The 21,800-nt window shown below is 44.2% G+C and overlaps 1 protein-coding gene across 3 annotated transcripts in view; it reads right to left on the bottom strand.

Moving 5' to 3' along the window:
- Positions 1-21,597, bottom strand: part of dclre1c (DNA cross-link repair 1C, PSO2 homolog (S. cerevisiae)) — a 57,430-nt gene extending 35,833 nt beyond the window's left edge. The window contains exons 1-6 of one of the 3 annotated variants that reach the window (XM_059987405.1): positions 21,454-21,504; positions 17,082-17,152; positions 14,881-14,932; positions 9,099-9,183; positions 7,316-7,375; positions 4,860-4,915 (exon numbers count right to left, since the gene is read on the bottom strand). In XM_059987405.1, coding sequence (XP_059843388.1) covers positions 4,860-4,915; positions 7,316-7,375; positions 9,099-9,183; positions 14,881-14,932; positions 17,082-17,100 — 272 coding nt within the window. In that variant the 5' untranslated portion in view covers positions 17,101-17,152; positions 21,454-21,504. Of the gene's footprint in view, positions 1-4,859; positions 4,916-7,315; positions 7,376-9,098; positions 9,184-14,880; positions 14,933-15,575; positions 15,645-17,081; positions 17,153-21,453 lie in introns of those variants that run through there. The other 2 variants (XM_059987404.1, XM_059987406.1) reach the window with 2 other exon arrangements.
- Positions 21,598-21,800: the final 203 nt, after the last annotated feature.

Raw genomic sequence — 21,800 nt, 5'->3', positions numbered from 1 at the left:
TGGATAATAAATTTACTTTGAACTTTTGAACTTTGTTGGCTGTTTATCTGAGGCAGCTGAAGTGTAGCAGGAAGGTACAGAAGTTCATCAAAAGCCTCAAATGTTCACATATTTGCATCTGAAGAAAACCACTAAGAGCTCAATAAAATGCAGAGACATTTTGCTTGCAAGTTTGAAAATATAGTGCACATTGCAATCCTTTCATTACTGACAACACAATACAATCCTCTTGTTTCCCAAGGTCTGACTAACAGGAGGAATAAAGATTACTATTTGCTAGACATTGCAGAACCGTTTACACTGCTCAATTGTAAAACACCTCATTAAAACGACACAAACTATTAACTGGGCAGGCAGCTCAGCTGGGAGGGAGTGACATTCTTGCCAGCATCTGAGCAAATTCATAAAGCCTTGGATTCATTTATTTATCACAAGTACATCAAAACATTCAGAGAAATGTGTTGTTTGCATTGTCAACCAACACAACCCAGGGATGTGCTGGGGGAAGTCCACAAGTGACCACATGCTTTGGCCCCAATGCAGCACGCCCACAATGTTCATAAGAACTAAGCAATCACAACAAAACAAACCCCTTTCCCAACTGCTCACCCAACATCCTCTCACCAATACATAGACAAGCCTCCAATCCTAGGACAGGTTACCTCCAGACCTCTAATATCCAGTCTTCAGCTCCGGACTCTCAGCCTCTGACCTCCAAACACCACGATCCAAGGGCTTCAACTATCAGGCCTTGATCTCTGGGCTTACAGAGCTTCGATCACGGTACGTTAACCTCGGACCGCTGACCCTGAGGATCATCCACTTCATCTTCAGTGCCTGCAGACCTTGGCCCTCCATGCACAGAGTCACCAGCCTCCAAACTTGGGTGCCCCATCCTGAATACCATCCCTTGACTCTTTCCCCCTTAACAAGTCAGGAATGTGATGGGATACTGTCTGCTCGCTTGGCTAAATGAATATCCAACAACTTCTCAAGAAGCACATCAGCAAAGATCCACAACACATCCACCAGCATACACGTTCGTTCCATCCATCACCAATGCACAGTGGCTGCAGTGTGCACCATCTACAAAATGCCTTGCAGTTACTCACCCAGGTTACTCCAACAGCACCTCACATACTCTTTAGGCATGAGGGTCATTGACCTCACCTCCCTTCTCCCCTCCTCAGGTTGCCAAGTCCTGGGGTGAAATGTCTATGCAAATCTGAAGATCAAGGTAGTCAAGTTCAGCGGTCAGGGGCCTGATGGTCAAAGCCTGGGTTTGCAAGCTCAGAAGTCAGAGGCCTAATAGTCAAAGCCCTGGGTCAGTGAGTTCGGAGGTTGAGGGCGGATGGTCAAAGCCGAGTCAGCGAATTCAGAGGTCAAGTCCCAATGGTCAAAGCTCTGCGTCGACGAGTTCGAAGGTCGAGGTACAATGGTCAAAGGCCTGGCTCAGTGGGTTCAGAGGTTAGAGGCCTGATGATCAAAACCCTGGGTCAGCGAGTTCAGCTGTTGAGACCCAATGGTCAAGACACTGGGTAAGCAAGTCTACAAGTCCATTGTAAGTTTAAGAACAAAGGTGGACTCTTGAAGAGTTGGAAGTCTGTCTGCGTGAGTGAGTGGATGGACGGGTGGAGAATGCCTTGTTTTGTTGTTGTTTGTGGTGGTCTACAAATACTGTAGCTCTGTTACAGTATTTTGGAGCCTGAATGTGTGGCTTGTGGGCTGCCCTAGCACACCCTGAGGTTGTGTTGCAACACAATTCATCGTACGTTTCAATGTACATATGACAAATGAATATAGATACAATCTTACCGAGAAGGACAGGGGCAGCAGGAACAGGGAAACCTCAGCACCAACAGGTTTCCCCTCAAGTTCCACACTATTCCGACTTGGAAATGTGTCTCTGCCCTTTCATAGGTTCTGGGACTAAATTCTGGAATCTCCTCTCCTAGAGCACCTTCACCAGAGCAGCTGCCCAAGGTGGTGGCTCACCCCCATCTTGTCAAGGCCAACTGCAGATTTACCACAAATATTAGGTCTTGCTGGTAGCACAGAGTTTTAATGAACAAATGAAATCTTAATGACTTTAGCCCTACCCACACAAGTCTGTGTCTCACAAGGTACAGAAACATGGAAGTCCCAAACCACCAGGTTCACCATCCATGTCACAATCTCTTTGACCCACTACCATCAGAAAGGAGGTACAGGAGCATCAGGACTAGGACTACCAGACTGGGTAATAGCTTCTTCCCACAGGCTGTGAGACCAATGAATACCCTACCACCACCGAGATCTCATCACCAGGAGGGCAAGCTGTTTACCTCTGTACACTTTACTACGTGCATTTTGAATTATATTTTATTTACTTTTTTATAGTATAATATTTTGGTTTATTTGATGCTGTTGCAAGAAGGGCTTTGATAGCATCTCAAGAATGTCAAGATTCAAGATTGTTTAATGTCATTTCCAGTACAAGTGTAAAGGAGAACAGAATAATTGGGGAAAGGTAGCTGTTTTTGAGTCTGGCGGTCCTGGCGTGGATGCCGTGTAGCCTCCTCCGTGATGGGATTGGGACAAACAGTCTATGAGCAGTGTGGGATCCTTCATGATGCTACAAGCCATTTTCTGCCAGCTTCCTGTATATGTCTTTGATGGGGATAGGCTGGTGCCAGTACCTGTTGTAAAGCCTTCCAGTCCACACAGTGTGGTTTTCATGAGACATAGGAGCAGAATTAAGCCATTTGGCCCATCAAGTTTGCTCCGCCATTTCACCATTGAGTCATAGAGAAGTACAGCACAGAAACAGACCCCTTGGCCCACCTTAGTCTGTGCTGAAACCACTTACGGAGCCTACTGCCACCGACCTGCACCGGGAACATAGCCCTCCAAATATCTACTTTGAAATTGAGCTTGCATGCACCACTTGCGCTAGCAATTCATTCCACACTCTCACTACCCTCTGTGAAGAAGTTTCCACTTACGTTCCCCTTAAACATTTCACCTTTCACCCTTAACCATGATCTCATGTTGTAGTCCCATCCAAACTCAGTGGAAAAAGCCCTCTTGCATTTACCCTTTCTATATTCCTCATTATTTTGTATACCTCTATCTAGTCTCAATCTTCTACATTCTAGTCCTAACCTATTCAACCTTTCCTTATAACTCAGGTCTTCCAGACCTGGCAACATCCTTGTAAATTTTCTCTGTACTCTTTCAATCTTGTTTACATCTTTCCTGCAGGTCAGTGACCAAAACTGCATACAGTACTCCAAACTGGGCCTCACCAATGTCTTATACAACTTCAACATAACATCCCATCTCCAGTACTCAATACATTGACTAAAATCACCTACAGTAGGTTATGACTGATTCATTTCTCTCTCAACCCCAATCTCCTACCTTCTCCCCGTATCCCTTCATACGTTGACTAATCAATCTATCAACCTGCCTTAAAATATACCCAATGACTTGGCCTCCACAGCCGCCTGTGGCAACACATTCTATAGATTCACCAATCTCTGGCTAAAGAAATTCCTACACATCTCCATTCTAAAAGGAGGCCCCTCTATTCTGAGGCTGTGTCCTTTGGTCTTAGACTCCCCACCATGGGAAACATCCTCTCCCCACATCCAATCTATTGGTGCCTTTTAACATTCAACAGATTTCTATTAGGTCACCCCTGGTTCTTCTGAGTCCCAGTGAGTACAGGCCGTCATTAACAAGTTTCTGTACCGTGCTGTGATGCAGCTTGCTTGGATGCTCTCGGCTGTGCACCTGTAGAATGCTATGTCCTGGATGAGCGAAGTCCAGCACTCTTCAGCCTCCTCAGAAAGTACAGGTGTTTATGAGCTTTCTTGACTGTGTAGGATGCATCCTTGGATCATGAGAGGTTGTGCAACATGTGCACTCCCAGCAGTTTTCACTGCTGTGCCGCCCATGTACTTCTGATGTCGATAACCATCTCCTTGTCTGCTGACATGAAGGAAGAGGTTATTTGCCTGGCACCAGGCCTCGAGGCTCTTCCGCCTCCTCTTGGTAGGTCATCTTGCAGTTGTTGGAGATGAGCTCCGTCACTGTCATGTCATCTGCGAACTTGACAATGTGATTGCTCGGGTGTTTGGCCGTGCAGACACGTGTGAGCAGAGTGTGCAGCAGTGGGCTCAGTACGCACTTGTGCATATGACAATAAACTCAAGTTTGATCATGTCCACGACACAGAAAATGACCCGACTTTCCTTATTGAAAGAGCTCAACACCTATTCCTCAGCTGTGAAGCACAGCTAGTCAGAGCAGAAAGCCACTGTATCTTTTGCAGCATCACCTCCAACTCCACTATTACCTTCAAGGAAGGCTCCTTCAAAACACCTAACCATTTCTCTTTCTAGCGAGTCATCTGGCAATAATCTTAAGTTTTTAAATCCGCCCCGCCTTTCTTCACATAAAAGTTCACATTAATAAAAAAAACATGTTCTAATACACACACACAGACATTCACAGGTTAATGGCAGAATAGTAGCATAGCAATGAGCAAACGTAATTACAGCACCAGCTATGAGATCGGGGTTTAATTCCTGCCATTGTCTGTCAAGACTTTGTACATTCTCCCCTGACTGTGAGAGTTTCCTCCACGTGCTCTGGTATCCTCCCACATTCCAAAGACGTACTGTATGGGTTAGGGTCAGTAAACTGAGGGTATCAGAACCATGGCTGTATCTGAGGGCTGCCCCCCAGCACAACCTCAGACCATGTTGGTCACAGATGCCAGTGAGGCATTTCACTGTAGGTTTCAATGTCCATGTGACAAATAAAGCTAATCCTTCATCTTTAGCTACATCATAAAAATCCTTAATACCCACATCACTGATCCAGGGCAGTGTCCTGCAGGTAGAAGAGTCACGACTATATCTTCTTTCTGTTTGAAATAAAAATTGTATCATTAACTTTTATGTAAATCGATGAAAGGATGACTCATTAATTGCATAAAAATGCATTGATTAAAGATTCAGAACATTGACAGTACAGGCCCTTCTGCCCACAATGTTGTACTAACCTTTTAACTTCCTCCAAGATCAATCTATCCTTCCCTCCCATATATTCCTCCATTTTTCTATCTCTTAGATGGCCCCAATGTATCTGCCTCTACTACCATCCCTGGCAGAGCATTCCACACACCCACCACTCTGTAAAAAAAAACTACCCTTGGCATCCTCCTATACTTTCTTCAGTCACTGTAAAATCATGTCCCCTTGCATTAGCCATTTCCACGCTGGGAAAAAAGCTTCCAGCAGTCCACTCTATGTTACTTATCTCCTTGCATGGCTTTATCAAGTCCCCTGTCCTCCTCCTTCCAAGTTAATCAGATATCTGTACTATACAATTTATGCAATTTAAAAATCTGCAGACTGTAATCTAACAGGTGCCCCAGCAAATGGAGGGTGTGTGTGCGCGTGTGTTATGAGCATTACAACCTGCAGTTGAGGCACACCACACAGCTGCAAGGCTTTTAAAACCACAAGTCAACAACTAAGTCAGCTTGCATGATGGGGAACAGTAGGTCAAGGTTGTGAAACAGGGACAGGGATACTTCAGTAAGTCAGAGACACAAATAACTCACAGCATGGTTGTCCAGCCTGTACCAGATCAGTGCAAGGCTATTCAGACCCTCCAGCTGCCCACATGAACTCCTCAAAGCATGGACCTTCTCATAGGCCAACTTTGCTATCCCAGTTGGGATTTCAGTAAGCACTAAACTACAAACTTAGAAGTGGAAGGCAAGCATTTCATTGCTTCAACTTTTTCTTGCAATTTAATTTCCAGATAATACTAATATTATTTTTATTTAGAGATTAGAGTGTGGAACGGGCTTTCTGATCCATTGAGCTGCACGGCCCAGCAACCCACCTATTTAACACTTGAAAATGTACAATGACCAATTATCCCATTAACATGCATGTCTTTGGACTACAGGAGGAATTCCGTGGACCCGGAGGAAACCCATGTGCACATGGGAAAAACATACAAACTTTGTTACAGAGGACTTCGGAATTCAACTCTGAACTCCAGTGCCCTGAACTGCAATAGCTTCACACTGACCACTACACTTCTGTGGCATCTCGAATCCAAACAATACTTGAACAGCATCTGCCGTTCTCCAACCACCTAGAAACACTCCGCCAAGCCTGGTTGCGAAAGAAGAGTTGGGCACGGGGCTAGCAACTCCATCCTGTAAAAATTCAGAACTACAGAAATGCCAAAGGAATGATCTTCAATGGGATACAGCTGGGGACAACTTGAAACACTGGCCCAGGACAGAGGGCTCCGGCAAGCTGCTGTTGGCAACCTGTGCCCCACTTGGGGTGTTGGGCTTAAAGAAAAAGAAGAGAAATTGCAGACTTACAAACTGAGTCAGCAATGGAAGGAAAAGGTTTCATTGTTTCAACTTTCTCTTACAATACATGAACAAACTTTGCCATCTTCCAAACCCCTGGAAACTCCTGAGGCCAGGGAGCTTGCAAAGATTATCGTCAGTGTCCCAGCAATTTCGTCCCTCACTTCCTGTGGTAACCTGGGCTATATCCTGCCCAGCCCCAGAGACTTATCTATCCTAACGTTTCCAAAAGCTCCAAAACTTGGCATGCTCCAGCACATTAGCCTGTTCAAAGCTAACCTCGCATTCGTCAAAGTCCATTTCATACTGTTATTTTAATATGATTAATACTTCAGGAAAGATATCAATAAGATTGAAAGAGTATGGAGAAAATAAACAAGGATGTTGCCGGGACTTGACGACCTGGGTTAAAGGGAAAAGATCGAATAGGTTAAGACTTTATTCCTGGAGTGTACAAGAATGAGGGGAGATTTGATAGAGATATACAAAATTATGAGGGGTATATTTATGGTAATTACAAGTAGGCTTTTCCCACTGAGGTTGGGTGAAGCTAGAACTAGAGATATGGGTTAAGGGTGAAGGGTGAAAGGTGAAATATTTAAGGGAACCTGAAGGGGAACAACTTCTCTCAAGAGAGAGGTGAGAGTATGGAACGAGCTGCCAGCAGAAGTGGGTTTGACTGCAAAATCCAAGAGAAGTTTGGAAACTACACGGATCAGAGTGTATGCAGAGATATGGTCTGGGTGCAGGTCAAGGGGATGAGGCAGAATACGAGTTCAGCATGGACTAGATGGACCAAAGGGCCTGTTTCTGTGCTGTAGTGCACTATGACTCTATTTAAGAAAGCCTTGTTTTCAGATCAGAATATTTACAGTCATATCGGCCGTGTGGGAAGCTCAGAAAGAGGAAGAGGCACATCTTTACCTTTCCTGTTGCTTCATCAATCAAGGAGATCTGAGTTGGTGTTTCAACTTCGATAGCAGTCTGAAAAAGACAAACAATTGCTGTGTTTTACTCACCAAATAGTTTAAATAGAGCTTAGGTCAACACAGAACTAAAACTTACTCCTTCAAATTGTTCCATGTTCTAATATCTTGAAGCTAGCTGGCTGTTGCAAGACTTTCATTTTTAAAAAGGGCCCTTCACATCCCAAGGTGTTACAAAGTCTTTCACTACATCTAGTTAACATTAAGGAAATAGAGAGATTAATAGACACAACAGGCAGCATGGAGTAGGAAATCATAAACACATGAGATTTTGCAGATGCTGGAAATCCAGAGTAATACACAAAAATGCTAGAGGAACCCAGCAGGTCAGGGAGCATCTATGGAGGAGAATAAAAAGAGGGCATTTCAGGCCAAGACCCTTCAATAGGAAAGGAAGGGGGCAGAAACCAGAATAAGTTGTTTTTGGGGGGGGGGGGGTTCAGGAGAAGGAGCACAAGCTGGCCGGGGATAGGTGAGATCACGTAAAGGAGGAGGAAAAAAGTAAATGTTGTAGCTCCCAACGTAGCAAACAATGGTGCCACGAACGAACTCTGATGTGACAATGACTAGGTGCAATTAAACTTCAATGAACCACTCTTTGACTGCTCCAAGTGCTGATGGTTCACTACCTGGCTCACAGATAATGACCCCCGACACTTCACTGGCCCTGCGACTCCCACACACCCTTTAACCTTACTGGGCTCTCTAAAATTTATAACACAGCATAACAGCTAAACAAAAGTAAATTAAAAGTGTTTTTGGGGTATTAATTGGACATCCAGAAAAATCTGCCTGTCCTATACCAAAATGTGGAGCATGCTGGAATTACAGAGTTTAACTCTAATTGGTTTTGGGTGATTGATGGGGTGCGTGGAGTGGGGGGAAATTGTCAGTCAGAATTGTCAGGACACTTCCTGAGTCTTCTTCAAAACACCGGTTGTGGGATTGTTAATGCTAAGCTGACGGGACAGGGAAGTCCATCTCTCGGACAAAAGAAAGCACCTTTGATGGTGCTGCTGAACTGACAGCTATTGATCAGCAAATCCGCACCAACTCAAAAGCTAGCTGAACTATGCAGGAACAATATTTTATGCTGAGAAGTGGTGGGATGAAAGGGGGACGGGGGTAAAGAAACAGCCTGCAAGGCAACACAGTAGTGTAGCAGTTCACCAGTGATTAGGGTTCAGTTTGCGCCGCTGTCTGTAAGGAGTTTGTTCCTTTTTCCTGTAGCTGTATGGGTTTCCTACCACGTTCCAAAGTCATATGGGTAAGGGTTAATATGTATGGGCATGCTATGTTGGCATTGGAAGTGTCGTGACACTTGTGGGTTGCCCCCAGCACGTCCTTGAACTGTGTTGGTCATTGATACCACATATTTCACTGTATGTTTTGATGTACATGTGACAAATAAAGTTAATCTTTATCGTTGCATTCCCCCTTTCAAAGGCTATCGTTGGATAAATGGGATTAGTATAGATGGGCCAAATGACTTATTTCTTTCTCTAACTCTGCAACTGTGACATGAATTGAACCATGTTATAACAGAGAGTGCTCAGTGAAATATATATATATGTTACCCATGATGCATTTCATAGCAGCTAGCCACACAGTGTGATCTCACATACTGAGATGACCCCTTTGGAGAGACCATGTCTGGTCCAGGCCCACATAGCAGCTTCACTAAACACAACAAGTAGAAAGAAATTGAAAAAGGAACTTACGATATAATTCTCCCAAAATTTATATTTTTTACTTGTTAGCAGAATCTCCTTTGTGACAGGTGAACAGTAGAGTCTCAGCTTCAGACTGTAAAATAAAAAGAAAAAAAATCCATTCTATTAAAAGTTCAAAATAAATTTATTATCAAAATATGGATATGTCACTATATACTACCCTGAGATTCACTTTCTTGTAGGCATTCACAGTAGAACATAGAACTACAATAGAATCAATAAAGAGAACTATTCAGAAGTGAAGACTGACAAATAACCAATGTGTGAAAGAGATTTTATATATATACACATGTGATGTGTATATACACAGTGTGATTGATAAGTTTGTGGCCTAAGGTAGAAGGAGATTAACTTCAAACTTTCTGCACAATAACTGAAAGAGTTGAACTGCATGTGCATGTAATGAGAGCTGTATAACTCAAGCAACACACACACACACAAAATGCTGGTGGAACGCAGCAGGCCAGACAGCATCTATAGGAAGAAGTACAGTCAATGTTTCGGCCCAAAATGCTGCGCTCCACCAGCATTTTGTGTGTATTGTTTGAATTTCCGGCATCTGCAGATTTCTTCCTGTTTGCTGTATAACTCATCTCCTTCTACCTTAGGCCACAAACTTATCAAGCACCCCTCATATAAACACGCCGATTCAGGAGTCTGATGGTTCCCGATAGCAGCCATGAGAAGACAGCCGGGCCTGGATGGTGGTGGCCTCTGATGATAGATGCTGCTTTCTCGTGCCAATACTCCATGCAAATGTGCTCAATGGTGGGGGGAGGCTTTTCCTTTGATGGACTGGCCTGTATCCACCACCTTTTGTTGGTTTTTTTCAAGCAATCAAGTTGCTCAGACCAACTATTAACGGCCTTCAGGCTGGGATCACATCCTGGTCAGCAGTGTCAGATTATTTACTGTTCCACGAGAAGATGGTGATGGACTAACTTGAACTCCAGTGTTCCATTTATGAAGGTGTTCCCTCTCTTAATTTGAAGAGGAACTTCCAGGATTTTGACCACTCCTGGTAAGAGGATGGAGATACATTTCCAAGTCAGCGTGTTGTGACGTTTGGGGAAGGATGGTACCTGGAGGTGGTGTTGGCATTCCCATGATGCACTGACATTTTCTTTCCTTTCCCAATGGAGGTTTACTCAGTAATTACAGCATGACATGGTATGTATGAAGCTACAATGACCGGAGCAACGATGGCACTCGACAGTGACATCTTCGAGCTCATCTGTGGAAACAGCTGAATACCTGCCGTTAATGTCTCTCTTTTTCCCTTTCAAGGTGGATGGGGTTCTGCCGGAGACCCCAACCTAGAGCAACACTCAAGCTTCAGTTCTTTGCAGCAATGGGGCCTGCTCCTGGCCATTCATCGATATCCAAGGAAGCAGCCTAGAGGACAGGCGTGCCTTAGGCCCTGGGGACAAGCTGATTCTGTGCCACTGCCACCAACTGAAGCACTGTGGGAGAAAATGGGACATCAAGGATAGAGGATTGGCTGTCGGGGGCTCTGTGCTCGGCAAATTGCACGCTCTCTCTCTTTCCTCGTCAGTGGGAGAAGAGTTTGTTGTTGATTCTTGAGTAGGAGATCTTGGACAAAGAAGTGACACAGCAGGCTTTAACACCATAAATCAGCAAGCTGTTTTGTTTTTGTCTCCGCTATCCCTGTGAAAGGGCGATACCTCTCAGTCCCTTTACTAGACAGAGAGTGTCTGCGGTATGTCAAATTGTTGGATGAATGATTCGTTTTTGTTGCACTGCAGTTCGTGGTCTTACTTGGGGGCTTTGCTACTGCTTGTTTGGTGGGTGGAGGGTGCTGATGCTTTTTTTTGCTGAAGTAAGAGGGGATGGGGGCAGGTTATTGCTTTGGGGGGGCCATTGGGATTCTAACATTTTTTACTATCACTCATTCTTTGGGGCACTCTTCTGTTTTCGTGGATGTCTGTGAAGAACAGGTTGTGTATTGTATACATTTACCATAGCCCTCCCATCCATGTTCTTAAATGCTGTAATCAAATCCACATTCACTACTTCCACACTCACACCATTCTCTGAGGGAAGAAGTTGTTGCCCCTCAGTTTCCCCTTAAATATTTCACCTGAATACTATCCAGTATACACTGGGGGCTCTGTGGCACCCACTGGTCCCAGAAATCCTCCAATGAATTGGAATATTATTGCCACATGTACTGAGATACAGTGAAAAAGTCGTCTTGCATACCGTTCGTACAGATCAGATTATTACGCGGTGACTGTCCATTGCATCCGACAATCTCGGGAAACTTGTGTGAGAGAGTTTTTTTTAAGTGGAAAGACCGCTGCACAGGGGGCGGTCCCAGCCTCTCGAGCTCAGAAATCCAGATTCAGTGGTCATCCACTGGAGTTTGTTACTCATTGAGGTAGAACAAGGGAAAACGATAACAGAATGCAGAATGAAGTGTAACAGTTACAGAGAAAGTGCAGTTCAGGCAGACAATAAGGTAGATTATGAGGTCAGGAATCTAACTTATTGAGCCTGGTGGGTCATGCTTTCAGGCTTTTGTACCTTCTGCTCTGTGAGAGGGGGGAGAAGAGAGAAGATCCAGGGTGGGTAGGGTTTTGATTACACTGGCCACTTCACTGAGGTATCGAGGTGAAGACAGAGTTCATGGGGGGGGGGGGGGGGGGCGGGTTTCTGTGATACGCTGAACTGTGTCCACAACTCTCTACAATTCCTCCAGGTCACGGGCAGAGCAGTTGCCATACAAGCCGTATTGCATCCAGACACCATGCTTTCTATAGTGTATTGGTAAATATCAATGTGGACACGCCAAAATTCTTTAGCCTCGAGGAAGTATAGGTGTTGAACTTTCTTGGCCATGATATACATGTGTTTGTGTACATGACTTATCCTCGTAACCATGGATATCGTGTGCTCCCTCTCCAGGGACACATGGGCACGGATGTAACCCTGGAAGAGGAGAGGAGGTCGGGGTCTGGGCAGAACCCTTGACTACCTGCCACAATGGCCAGGCCAAGCAGCCACACAACCAGGAGACTCCCTGAGCAACTCTTTTCCCTCTGCACTGGGTGCTAGGGTGGTGGGGGGGGGGGGGGTGCTGAAGATCAGGAGTGTGGGATTGAAGAGCAACTAGAATTTGAGGAGCAGCCTCTTCAGATACTCAAACAGAGACTGTAACCTCTCACTATAAGTTCCATATACAGTGGTACACTGTCTCCTCCCAGCCACAGAAGTGAAAGGAGCCTGGGGAGCCTTTAAACTGACTTAAGGATTTGTTATACGATACTGCTCTGTGCAACCCTCTCCACCCCAGGACCCCGGTGTAAAAGGAGGAGGACTCCTAATAAAGAGACCCTCCAATCTTCCTGATGGTAGAAGCCAAGCCATTGTAGAGTGCGGCTGCAACAGCCCAGGTGGCTGCTTTTGTATCTTGCAGTCCAACGGTCTTCAATGTGTGTCATCTGTCACCCCACCTCCCTCCCCCCCCCCCGGGGTCCATGCCAGACTTCCACAAGTAAAGAACAAGTAACTGGGGACCATAAGAATCTCGGAATGGACCATGATAAGTTTACTGTTTTAAGAAATATTACTAAAATATTCAAATAAAAAAACAGACGAACGCGTACTAACACGAGAAATTCTGCAGGTGCTAGAAATTCAAAGCAACACACACACACACACACAAAATGCTGGAGGAACTCAGCAGGTCAGGCAGCATCTATGGGTTGGGGGAACAAACAGTCGCGGTTTCGGGGCGAGACCCTTCTTGAGCCCTGAACTGTTGCCGTAGATGACACACAACGTAGCCGTGGCCTGCCAATGTAGGAGGGAATTAACATTTACCAAAGATCAAAGACTGAAGGTCGATCAGAATTTGAAGCTGAAGCTGAAGCTGAAAGCCCAGAGGCCGGTCCCCGAGTGGATGGGGGATGGGGGAGGGGGGGGAGGAAAGGGGTTTGTTTAGCTAATGATGTTTTATTGCTTGTTGTGTCCTGTGTTGTTCTGCTGAGCACTGGGGCATGCTGTGCTGGTGCCAGAACATGTTGTGGCACTCACAGGCAACCCCAGCACGTCCTTGGGTGTGTTGGGTGTTGATGCCAATGTGCTGTTCCATTACATGTCCTTCTCCGAGGATGATTGTCACCTTGTGTTGGAGAGACTTGAGAGTTCCTGAGACCCTGAGAGCAATGCTGGCTGGAACTTAGCTCATGGTAGGATCACCCATGGTGGTAAGGTCAAGATGGGGGTGGGGGGGGGAGTTCTAGACAGAGCGATCCAACCGTGGAGCTGGTGGAGGCAGGCTGCAGAGTGAAGGGTCCACCATCGCCTTGCATCCCATGCCACTAGACCCTGACCCCAATCTATTGAGGACCACGTGGCGGCTGCCCGCACATCATGTTAGACAAAGTCACGCACAGGTGTTCTCCTCTGAGGGATCCACTAACATCCTAGATCAGCCACCTGAAGAGTCACCAACAGACAACCCCCCTTTTGGAGAACATCATACTCAACTCGAGTGATCACGTTACATCCTTTTATAACTTTCATCTACAGCTCTTCTCTGGGCGGATAGTGATCAGCACAGGTGATAACCTTGTCAGATATAGCCATAGAAGGACAAGTTGGTTGAGTTCCGCTGTGTGGAAACAACACCTGGTCTGTCAGTAAGTTGGTACAGCAGCTGCAGGGTGTCAGTTAACAACTCAACGCCAACAGTTCAGACACTAACCTGCTCCACGGACCGGAAAGATCACTTGAATATAGCTTCCACCACTCATAACTGAGGGAACACAACATAACTGAGGGCTGGAGAAGAAATTTGCAAATTATAGCCACTTCCCACTTTCTTGACATCCATACCTCAGGAGATAGGTTAGTGCAGAATATGACAACCACTCTGCCCGTGACCGCAAGAAACCGCAGAGAGTTGTGAAGAGAGATCAGGAAAACCAGCTCCCCCTCCCCGGACCTTCTGCACCAGTGGTTCTCCTCATGGGGCCGTGCTGGATTTCACAGGGGCCACAAGTAAAATACAAGAAACTGAGCCATAGGAGTTTCTGAGTGGGCCATGATAAGTTTACTGTCTTAATGAAATGTTACTACAATATATAAATAAAAAATAAATTAATAAATGCAATTTAACTTAATGAAATTAATGGGAAAATATGCTAGATCAGGGGTTCCCAACCTCAGTTAACAGTAAGGGTCCATAGTATAAAAATGGTTGGGAACTCCTGTGATGATGATGCAAATACGGCAGCAAAACAGCCTAGCTTGTCTGTGTTTGGGGATGGGAGGGAATGCGGGGAGTAGGGGCCACAGAGGGCCACGAGTAGAAAAAAGGGCGAGGACCACCAGTCTCCACTTCTCGCTGCCTCATAATCAAAGACCACAGCCACCCCAGACATTGTGTCTTCTCGCCTCTCCCATTGGGCAGAAGGTACCTGTAAGCACACAGACTGAAGGACGTCTTCTACCCTGCAGTGTAAGGAAGGGTTTCATAGTACAAGATGGATTCCTGACCTCACAATCTACCTCGCTAGGACCTTGCACTTTATTGTCTATCTGCACTGTACTTTCTCTATAACTGTTCCACTTTATTCTGCGTTCTGTTATTGTTTTACCTTGTTCTACCTGATCTGATCTGTATGGATCATGTGCAAGGCATGTTTTCACTATACATCAGTACATGTGATAATAATAAATCAATTATCACCAGAAATTATATATAAAACATTCAAGAGATAACACAAATCAGAATTAGTACCTGCATTCCAACCGTCTCTGCAGGACAGGAGCTCTTAATCCTTTCATGTGATCTGCAGACAAAGAGTTTAGAAATTCCATTACTCAATCATTCCATTTCCCAGTTGAGAACACCACAGATCCAGTTCGAAAATACCAGAGCATGTTGTACAACAGTGCTATTACACACCACACCTGACACTGGACCCCGACCGTGCATCGGCCTCCCATATTAACCAAAGTCACGCACGGGTGTTCTCCATTCCGAGAATCCACCCTAGACATTCCGGATTAAGTCCATGGCGATCAGCCTGTGAAGGGGGCAGGATCGTGAGCTCTGGAAGATCCCTGGAACATGTGGATCCCGGATCAACCTCAAACGCCACCTGAAGACCCACCTACAGCCAGCCCTTTCAGAAAATAACATACTCGACTGGAGTATCGCATTACTACTACGTGACATCTAATAGGCAAAAGCTAACTATCCTTAGATAATCTTACAAAGCAAGGAATCTTCTATTTTTTTTAACGTCCATTGTAAATTACTGGTGTTGAGTACAAGTGCTTCTCAGAAATCTAGATACATTACATCTACAGTTCCCGTTCTGTTTGCTTCTGTTTACTTTTTTTTAAACTATTTCACTATTTGATCGGGGTAGTTCAGCATTGAACTGACTGCAGCTGCGAGAGAAACCATCGGCACAGCGCCGAACTGACCTTGCGGCTGTGAATTCACTTTCGGCGACTCTGTAGTTCATGTTCTATGTTACTACTTTTTTTTAAACATTGTTTGCATAATTTGTTTCTTTTTCCTCACATTGGGTACTTGATGGTCTCTGCTGTATGGGGTTTTTTTAAAATGAGTTCTGTGGTGTTTCTTTGTTTTGTGGCTGCCTGCAAGAAGATGAATCTCAAGGTTGCATACTGCATACATACTTTGATAATAAACATAGTTTGAACTTTATTCTACAGGTTCCTCTCGACCAACTCTCCCTGTTAGATCCTTAAAGAATTCAAGCAAATTTGTTAAAATAGTAACCCTTCATCAAAGCACAATACAAGACTGTAAGATATTGGAGCAGAATTAGGCCATTTGGCCCACCAAGTCTACTTCACCATTTCCATCATGGCTGATCCATTTCCCTCTCATCTCCAATCTTCTGCCTTTGCCCTGTATCCTTTTATGCCGACTCATCAAGAATCCACAACCTCTGCCTTAAATATACCCGATGTCTTGGCCTTCATAGCCACCTGTGGCAACAAATTTCACGTATTTACCACTCTCTGGCTGAAGAAATTCCTCATCTCCATTCCAAATGGACGTCATTCAGCTCCACTGTCATAAGGATCGTTACAGAAAATCTTTCCCACCAAATGCAATAAGCATATTAACAGTTCATCTCTGTGTGGCAGAACACACATCATAGGATAATAGCTTTTGCTTTATTATTTTGAACATTATTACTGAACAGTATTGCACACTGGATACATTAATGCGTATATTGCTGCTGTAATAAAAAAATTTCCCACTCGGGATCATTAAAGTACTTATTATTATTCTGAGGCTGTGTCCTTCTTTCCCACCATTGGGAATATCCTCTCTACAACCATCCTATTGAGCCCCTTCAAAATCTGATAAGTTTCATTATTCCCCTCATTATTCTGAATTCCAGTGAATACAGCCCCAGAGCCATCAAACGCTCCTCACATGATAAATCTTTCAATCCCGGAATCACTTTCGTGAACCTCCTTTGAACTCTCTCCAATGTCAGCACATACCTTCTTAGATAAGGGACCCCAAAACTACTCACAATGCTCAAAGTGAGATCTCACCAATGCTTCATAAAACTCAACATTACATCTTTGCTTTTAGAGTCTAGTCCTCTCAAAATAAATGCCAACATAGCATTTGCCTAGGCTTGATGGTCTAGGTTTACTTATGAGCACTTTTCCTGAATGATTAGCAATTTCCTCTTTGATTATTGACTTGAACATCTTGCCAATAATGGGGTTAATCTAACTGCTGCCTACCATTCAGATTTTAACAATTTTTAAAAGAAGATTTAAAGATTAACTTTGGCACAAGTACATTGAAACATCGAAACATACAGCAAAATGCATCATTTGCATCAACAACTAATACAGACCAAAGACGTGCTGGAGGCAGCCCAAAAGTGTTACCATGCATCCATCGCTAACATAGCATGCCCACAACTTACTAACCTGTACGTCTTTTTAACATGGGAGGAAACTGGAGCTCATGGAGGAAACATGGAGAACATACTCCTTACAGACTGTTGCAAGAATTGATGTAAAGGGTTACGTTGACTGCTACACTATCACACTGCCCATTGACTGAGTGTCACGTTGTGACAGAGAATCACTTCCAATTGTCTGGTACCTTCCCCAAACTTCCCAGGTTAATGCCCCAACCAACCAACCAGTCTCCTCTTATAACAAGCCTTTCAGCACCATCCTGGTGAGAGATCACACATCTTTGTGAAGCAGTCCCACCCCTACAACACGACCATACCAGACGTAATACACCCACCACAGGTATTGTGACTCCTGCAATTTCTACAAATGTACAGCGGAGAGCATTCCAACTGGTTGCATCAAAATCTAATAATGGAGGCTCCAATGCATAGGATCGCAAGAGGCTGCAGAGGGTTGTAGACTCAACCAGCTCCATCACCGGGCCCAGCCTCCCTACCATCAAGGACATCTTCAAGAGGTGGTGCCTCACATCACTAAGGACCTTTACCGTTCAGGGCATGTCCTCTTGATTCTAACGTCACGGAATAGGTATATGACCTTTACAGCATAAGATATTGTGGAATTGGATTTAGGAGCTGAGAGGTAATGTTGCAGCTATATAGGATCCTGGTCAGACCCTACTTGGAGTACTGTGCTCAGTTCTGGTTGTCTCACTACAGAAAGGATGTGGAAGCCATAGAAAGGGTGCAGAGGAGATTTTCAAGGATGTTGCCTGGATTGGAGAGCATGCCTTATGAGAATAGGTTGAGTGAACTCGGCCTTTTCTCCTTGGAGTGACGGAGGATGAGAGGTGACCTGATAGGGGTATATAAGATGATGAGAGGCATTGATCGTGTAGATAGTCAGAAGCATTTTTCCAGGGCTGAAATGGTTGCCACAAGAGGGCACAGGTTTAAGGTGCTTGGGAGCAGGTACAGAGGAGATGTCAGGGGTAAGTTTTTTTTTAAAAATGCAGAGCGTAGTGAGTGCATGGAATGGGCTGCATGCAATGGTGGTGGAGGCAGATATGATAGGGTCTTTTAAGAAACTTTTGGACAGGTACATGGAGCTTAGAAAAATAGAGAACTATGGGAAACCCTAGTAATTTTCAAGATAGGGACATGTTCGGCATAACTTTGTAAGCCGAAGGGCCTTTATTGTGCTGTAGGTTTTCTATGTTTCTTCTATGTTTCTATGTAGGACCAGAATTAGACCATTCAAGCCCATCAAGTTGGCTCTGCAATTCCATCATGCCTGATTTATTATCCCTCTCAACCCCATTCTCCTGCCTTTCCCCTTAACCTATGACCTCCTTACTAATAAAAAATCTATCAATTTCCTCTTTAAATATACCCAATAACTTGGTATTCCACAGCCATCTGTGGCAATAAATTCCACAGATTTACTACCTTGTGCCTAAAGAAATTCCTCTTTTTCAGTTCTAAAGAGACATCACTATTCTGAGACTATGCTCTCAATCCTAGACTCATCTGTTATTTAGAAACATCCTGTCCACTTCGACTCCATCTAGCCCTTTCAATATTTGACAGGTTTCAATGATATCTCCCTCATTCTTCTAAATACCAATGAATACCATATAACCATATAACAATTACAGCACAGGCCATCTCGGCCCTTCTAGTCCATGCCGAATGCTTACTCTCACCTAGTCCCACTGACCCACACTCAGTCCATAACCCTCCATTCCTTTCCTGTCTATATACCTATCCAATTTTACTTTAAATGACAATATCGAACCTACCTCTACCACTTCTACTGGAAGCTCGTTCCACACAGCTACCACTCTCCGATTAAAGAAATTCCCCCTTGTGTTACCCCTAACCTTTTGCCCCCTAACTCTCAACTCATGTCCTCTTGTTTGAAATTCCCCTACTCTCTATGGAAAAAGCCTATCAACATCAACTCTATCTATCCCCCTCAATTTTAAATACTTCTATCAAGTCCCCCCTCAACCTTCTATGTTCCAAAGAATAAAGACCTAACTTGTTCAACCTTTCTCTGTAACTAAGGTGCTGAAACCCAGATAACATTCTAGTAAATCTCCTCTGTACTCTCTCTATTTTGTTGACATCTTTCCTATAATTCGGTGACCAGAACTGTAAACAATACTCAAAATTTGGCCTTACCAATGCCTTGTACAACTTTAACATTACATCACAACTCCTATACTTAATGCTCTGATTTATAAAGGCCAGCATACCAAAAGCTTTCTTCACCACCCTATCCACATGAGATTCCACCTTCAGGGGTCTTTGTAGATCACTCTGTTCTACTGCATTCTTCAATGCCCTACCATTTACCATGTATGTCCTATTTGGATTATTCCTACCAAAATGTAGCACCTCACACTTATCAGCATTAAACTCCATCTGCCATCTTTCAGCCCACTCTTCTAACTGGACTAAATCTCTCTGCAAGCTTTCAAAACCTACTTCATTATCCACAACACCACCTATCTTAGTATCATCTGCATACTTACTAATCCAATTTACCACCCCATCATCCAGATCATTAATGAATATGACAAACAACATTGGACCCAATACAGATCCCTGAGGCACACCACTAGTCACCAGCCTCCAACCTTACAAACAGTTATCCACCACTACTCTCTGGCATCTCCCATCCAGCCACTGTTGAATCCATTTTACTACTTCAATATTAACGCCTAAAGTTTGAACCTTCCTAACTAACTTTCCATGCGGAATCTTGTCAAAGGCCTTACTGAAGTCCATATAGACAACATCCACTGCTTTACCCTCGTCAGCTTTCCTAGTAACCTCTTCAAAAAATTCAATAAGATTTGTAAATCCATGTTGACTGTTCCTAATCAGACCCTGTCTATCCAGATAATTATATATACCATCTCTAAGAATACTTTCCATTAACTTACCCACCACTGACGTCAAACTTACAGGCCTATAATTACTAGGTTTACTCTTAGAACCCTTTTTAAACAATGGAACGACATGAGCAATACACCAATCCTCCAGCACCATTCCCATTTCTAATGACATTTAAAATATTTCTGTCAGAGTCCCTGCTATTTTGACACTAACTTCCCTCAAGGTCCTAGGGAATATCCTGTCAGGACTTGGAGATTTATCCACTTTTATATTCCTTAAAAGCACCAGCACTTCCTCCTCTTTAATCGTCATAGTTTCTATAACTTCCTTACCTTACACAATTCAATATCCTTCTCCTTAGTGAAAACTAAAGAAAAGAAATTGTTCAAAATCTCCCCCATCTCTTTTGTCTCCACACATAGCTGTCCACTCTGATTCTCTAAGGGATCAATTTTATCCCTCACTATCCTTTTGCTATTAATATAACTGTAGAAACCTTATGGATTTATTTTCACCTTACTTGTCAAAGCAACCACATATCTTCTTTTAGCTTTTCTAATTTCTTTTTTAAGATTCTTTTTACATTCTTTATATTCCTCGAGCACCTCATTTACTCCATGCTGCCTATATTTATTGTTGATCGCTCTCTTTTTCCAAACCAAGTTTCCAATATCCCTTGTAAACCATGGCTCTCTCAAACTTTTAACCTTTCCTTTCAACCTAACACATAAAGATTCTGTACCCTCAAAATTACACCTTTAAATGACCTCCATCTCTCTATTACATCCTTCCCATAAAACAAATTGTCCCAATCCACTCCTTCTAAATCCTTTCGCAGCTCCTCAAAGTTAGCCTTTCTCCAATCAAAAATCTCATGCATTAACCCTTTCATTCCCGGGATCATTGTCATGAACCTCCTCTCACCTCTCTCCAATGCCAGCACATCCTTTCTTGGATAATGGATCCACAACTACTCACAATACTCCAAGTGCAGTCTGACCAAAGCCTTACATGCCTCAGTGTTATATCCTTGCTTATATAAAAGCAAGAATGTAATGCTGAGGCTTTGTATGGCATAATATAATCCAGTCCTCTCGAAACGAATGCTAACATTGCATTTGCCTTCCTTACCACCTTTAGGGAATCCTGCACAAGGACTCCTAAATCCCTTTGCACCTCTGATTTCTCAGTTCGCTCTCCGTTTACAAAATAGTCCTACCAAAGTGCACGATCTTCTTGACACTGCATTACCATCTACCACTTCTTTGCCCATTCTCCCAATCTGTCCAGGTCCTTCTGCTTCCTCAACACTTCCTTACAAAGTTGTAATTTCTACTTATTTTGCGTTGTACTGCCGCCGCAAAACAACCGTGTTTTTAATTCAGCGACAGTAAACGTGACCGTTCTGACCCAGATAACAGTGACAGGTCCACCTACCCCAACCACCCGCAGCTGAGGGAGGATCTCCGCACCTTTGTGACAGTGAGAGAGGAAGAAAGCCTTGGCCAACAGGTTGTTCCTGTCGAACCTATCGATGGACACGCCGGGGTACTCAGCCATCCGCCCCTCGAACGAACTCATCCCTGCTCAGGTCTCCGGGCTCCTGCCGGCCGAACATGACGGGCCTGCCCACCAATCGGAGATCTCAACGCCGCTTGGCTCCGACAGAAGCACCAATCAGGTTGTTGCGGGGTTGGAGCTACGTCGATGACGAAACCGGAAGGATGTGAGTCCCGAGTCGGGACTGCTGCTGGGCTTTGGCAATCCGTTGCTGGGGCTTTGGGGATCAGCTAGTCGGCTCTGGGATGGGTTATTGGGG

Source organism: Hypanus sabinus, chromosome 13 (genome assembly GCF_030144855.1).
Source record: "Hypanus sabinus isolate sHypSab1 chromosome 13, sHypSab1.hap1, whole genome shotgun sequence".
Taxonomy (NCBI): Eukaryota; Metazoa; Chordata; class Chondrichthyes; order Myliobatiformes; family Dasyatidae; genus Hypanus; species Hypanus sabinus.
Note: the sequence above shows the minus strand (reverse complement) of the source record. Positions and strands in the feature narration are given on the sequence as shown.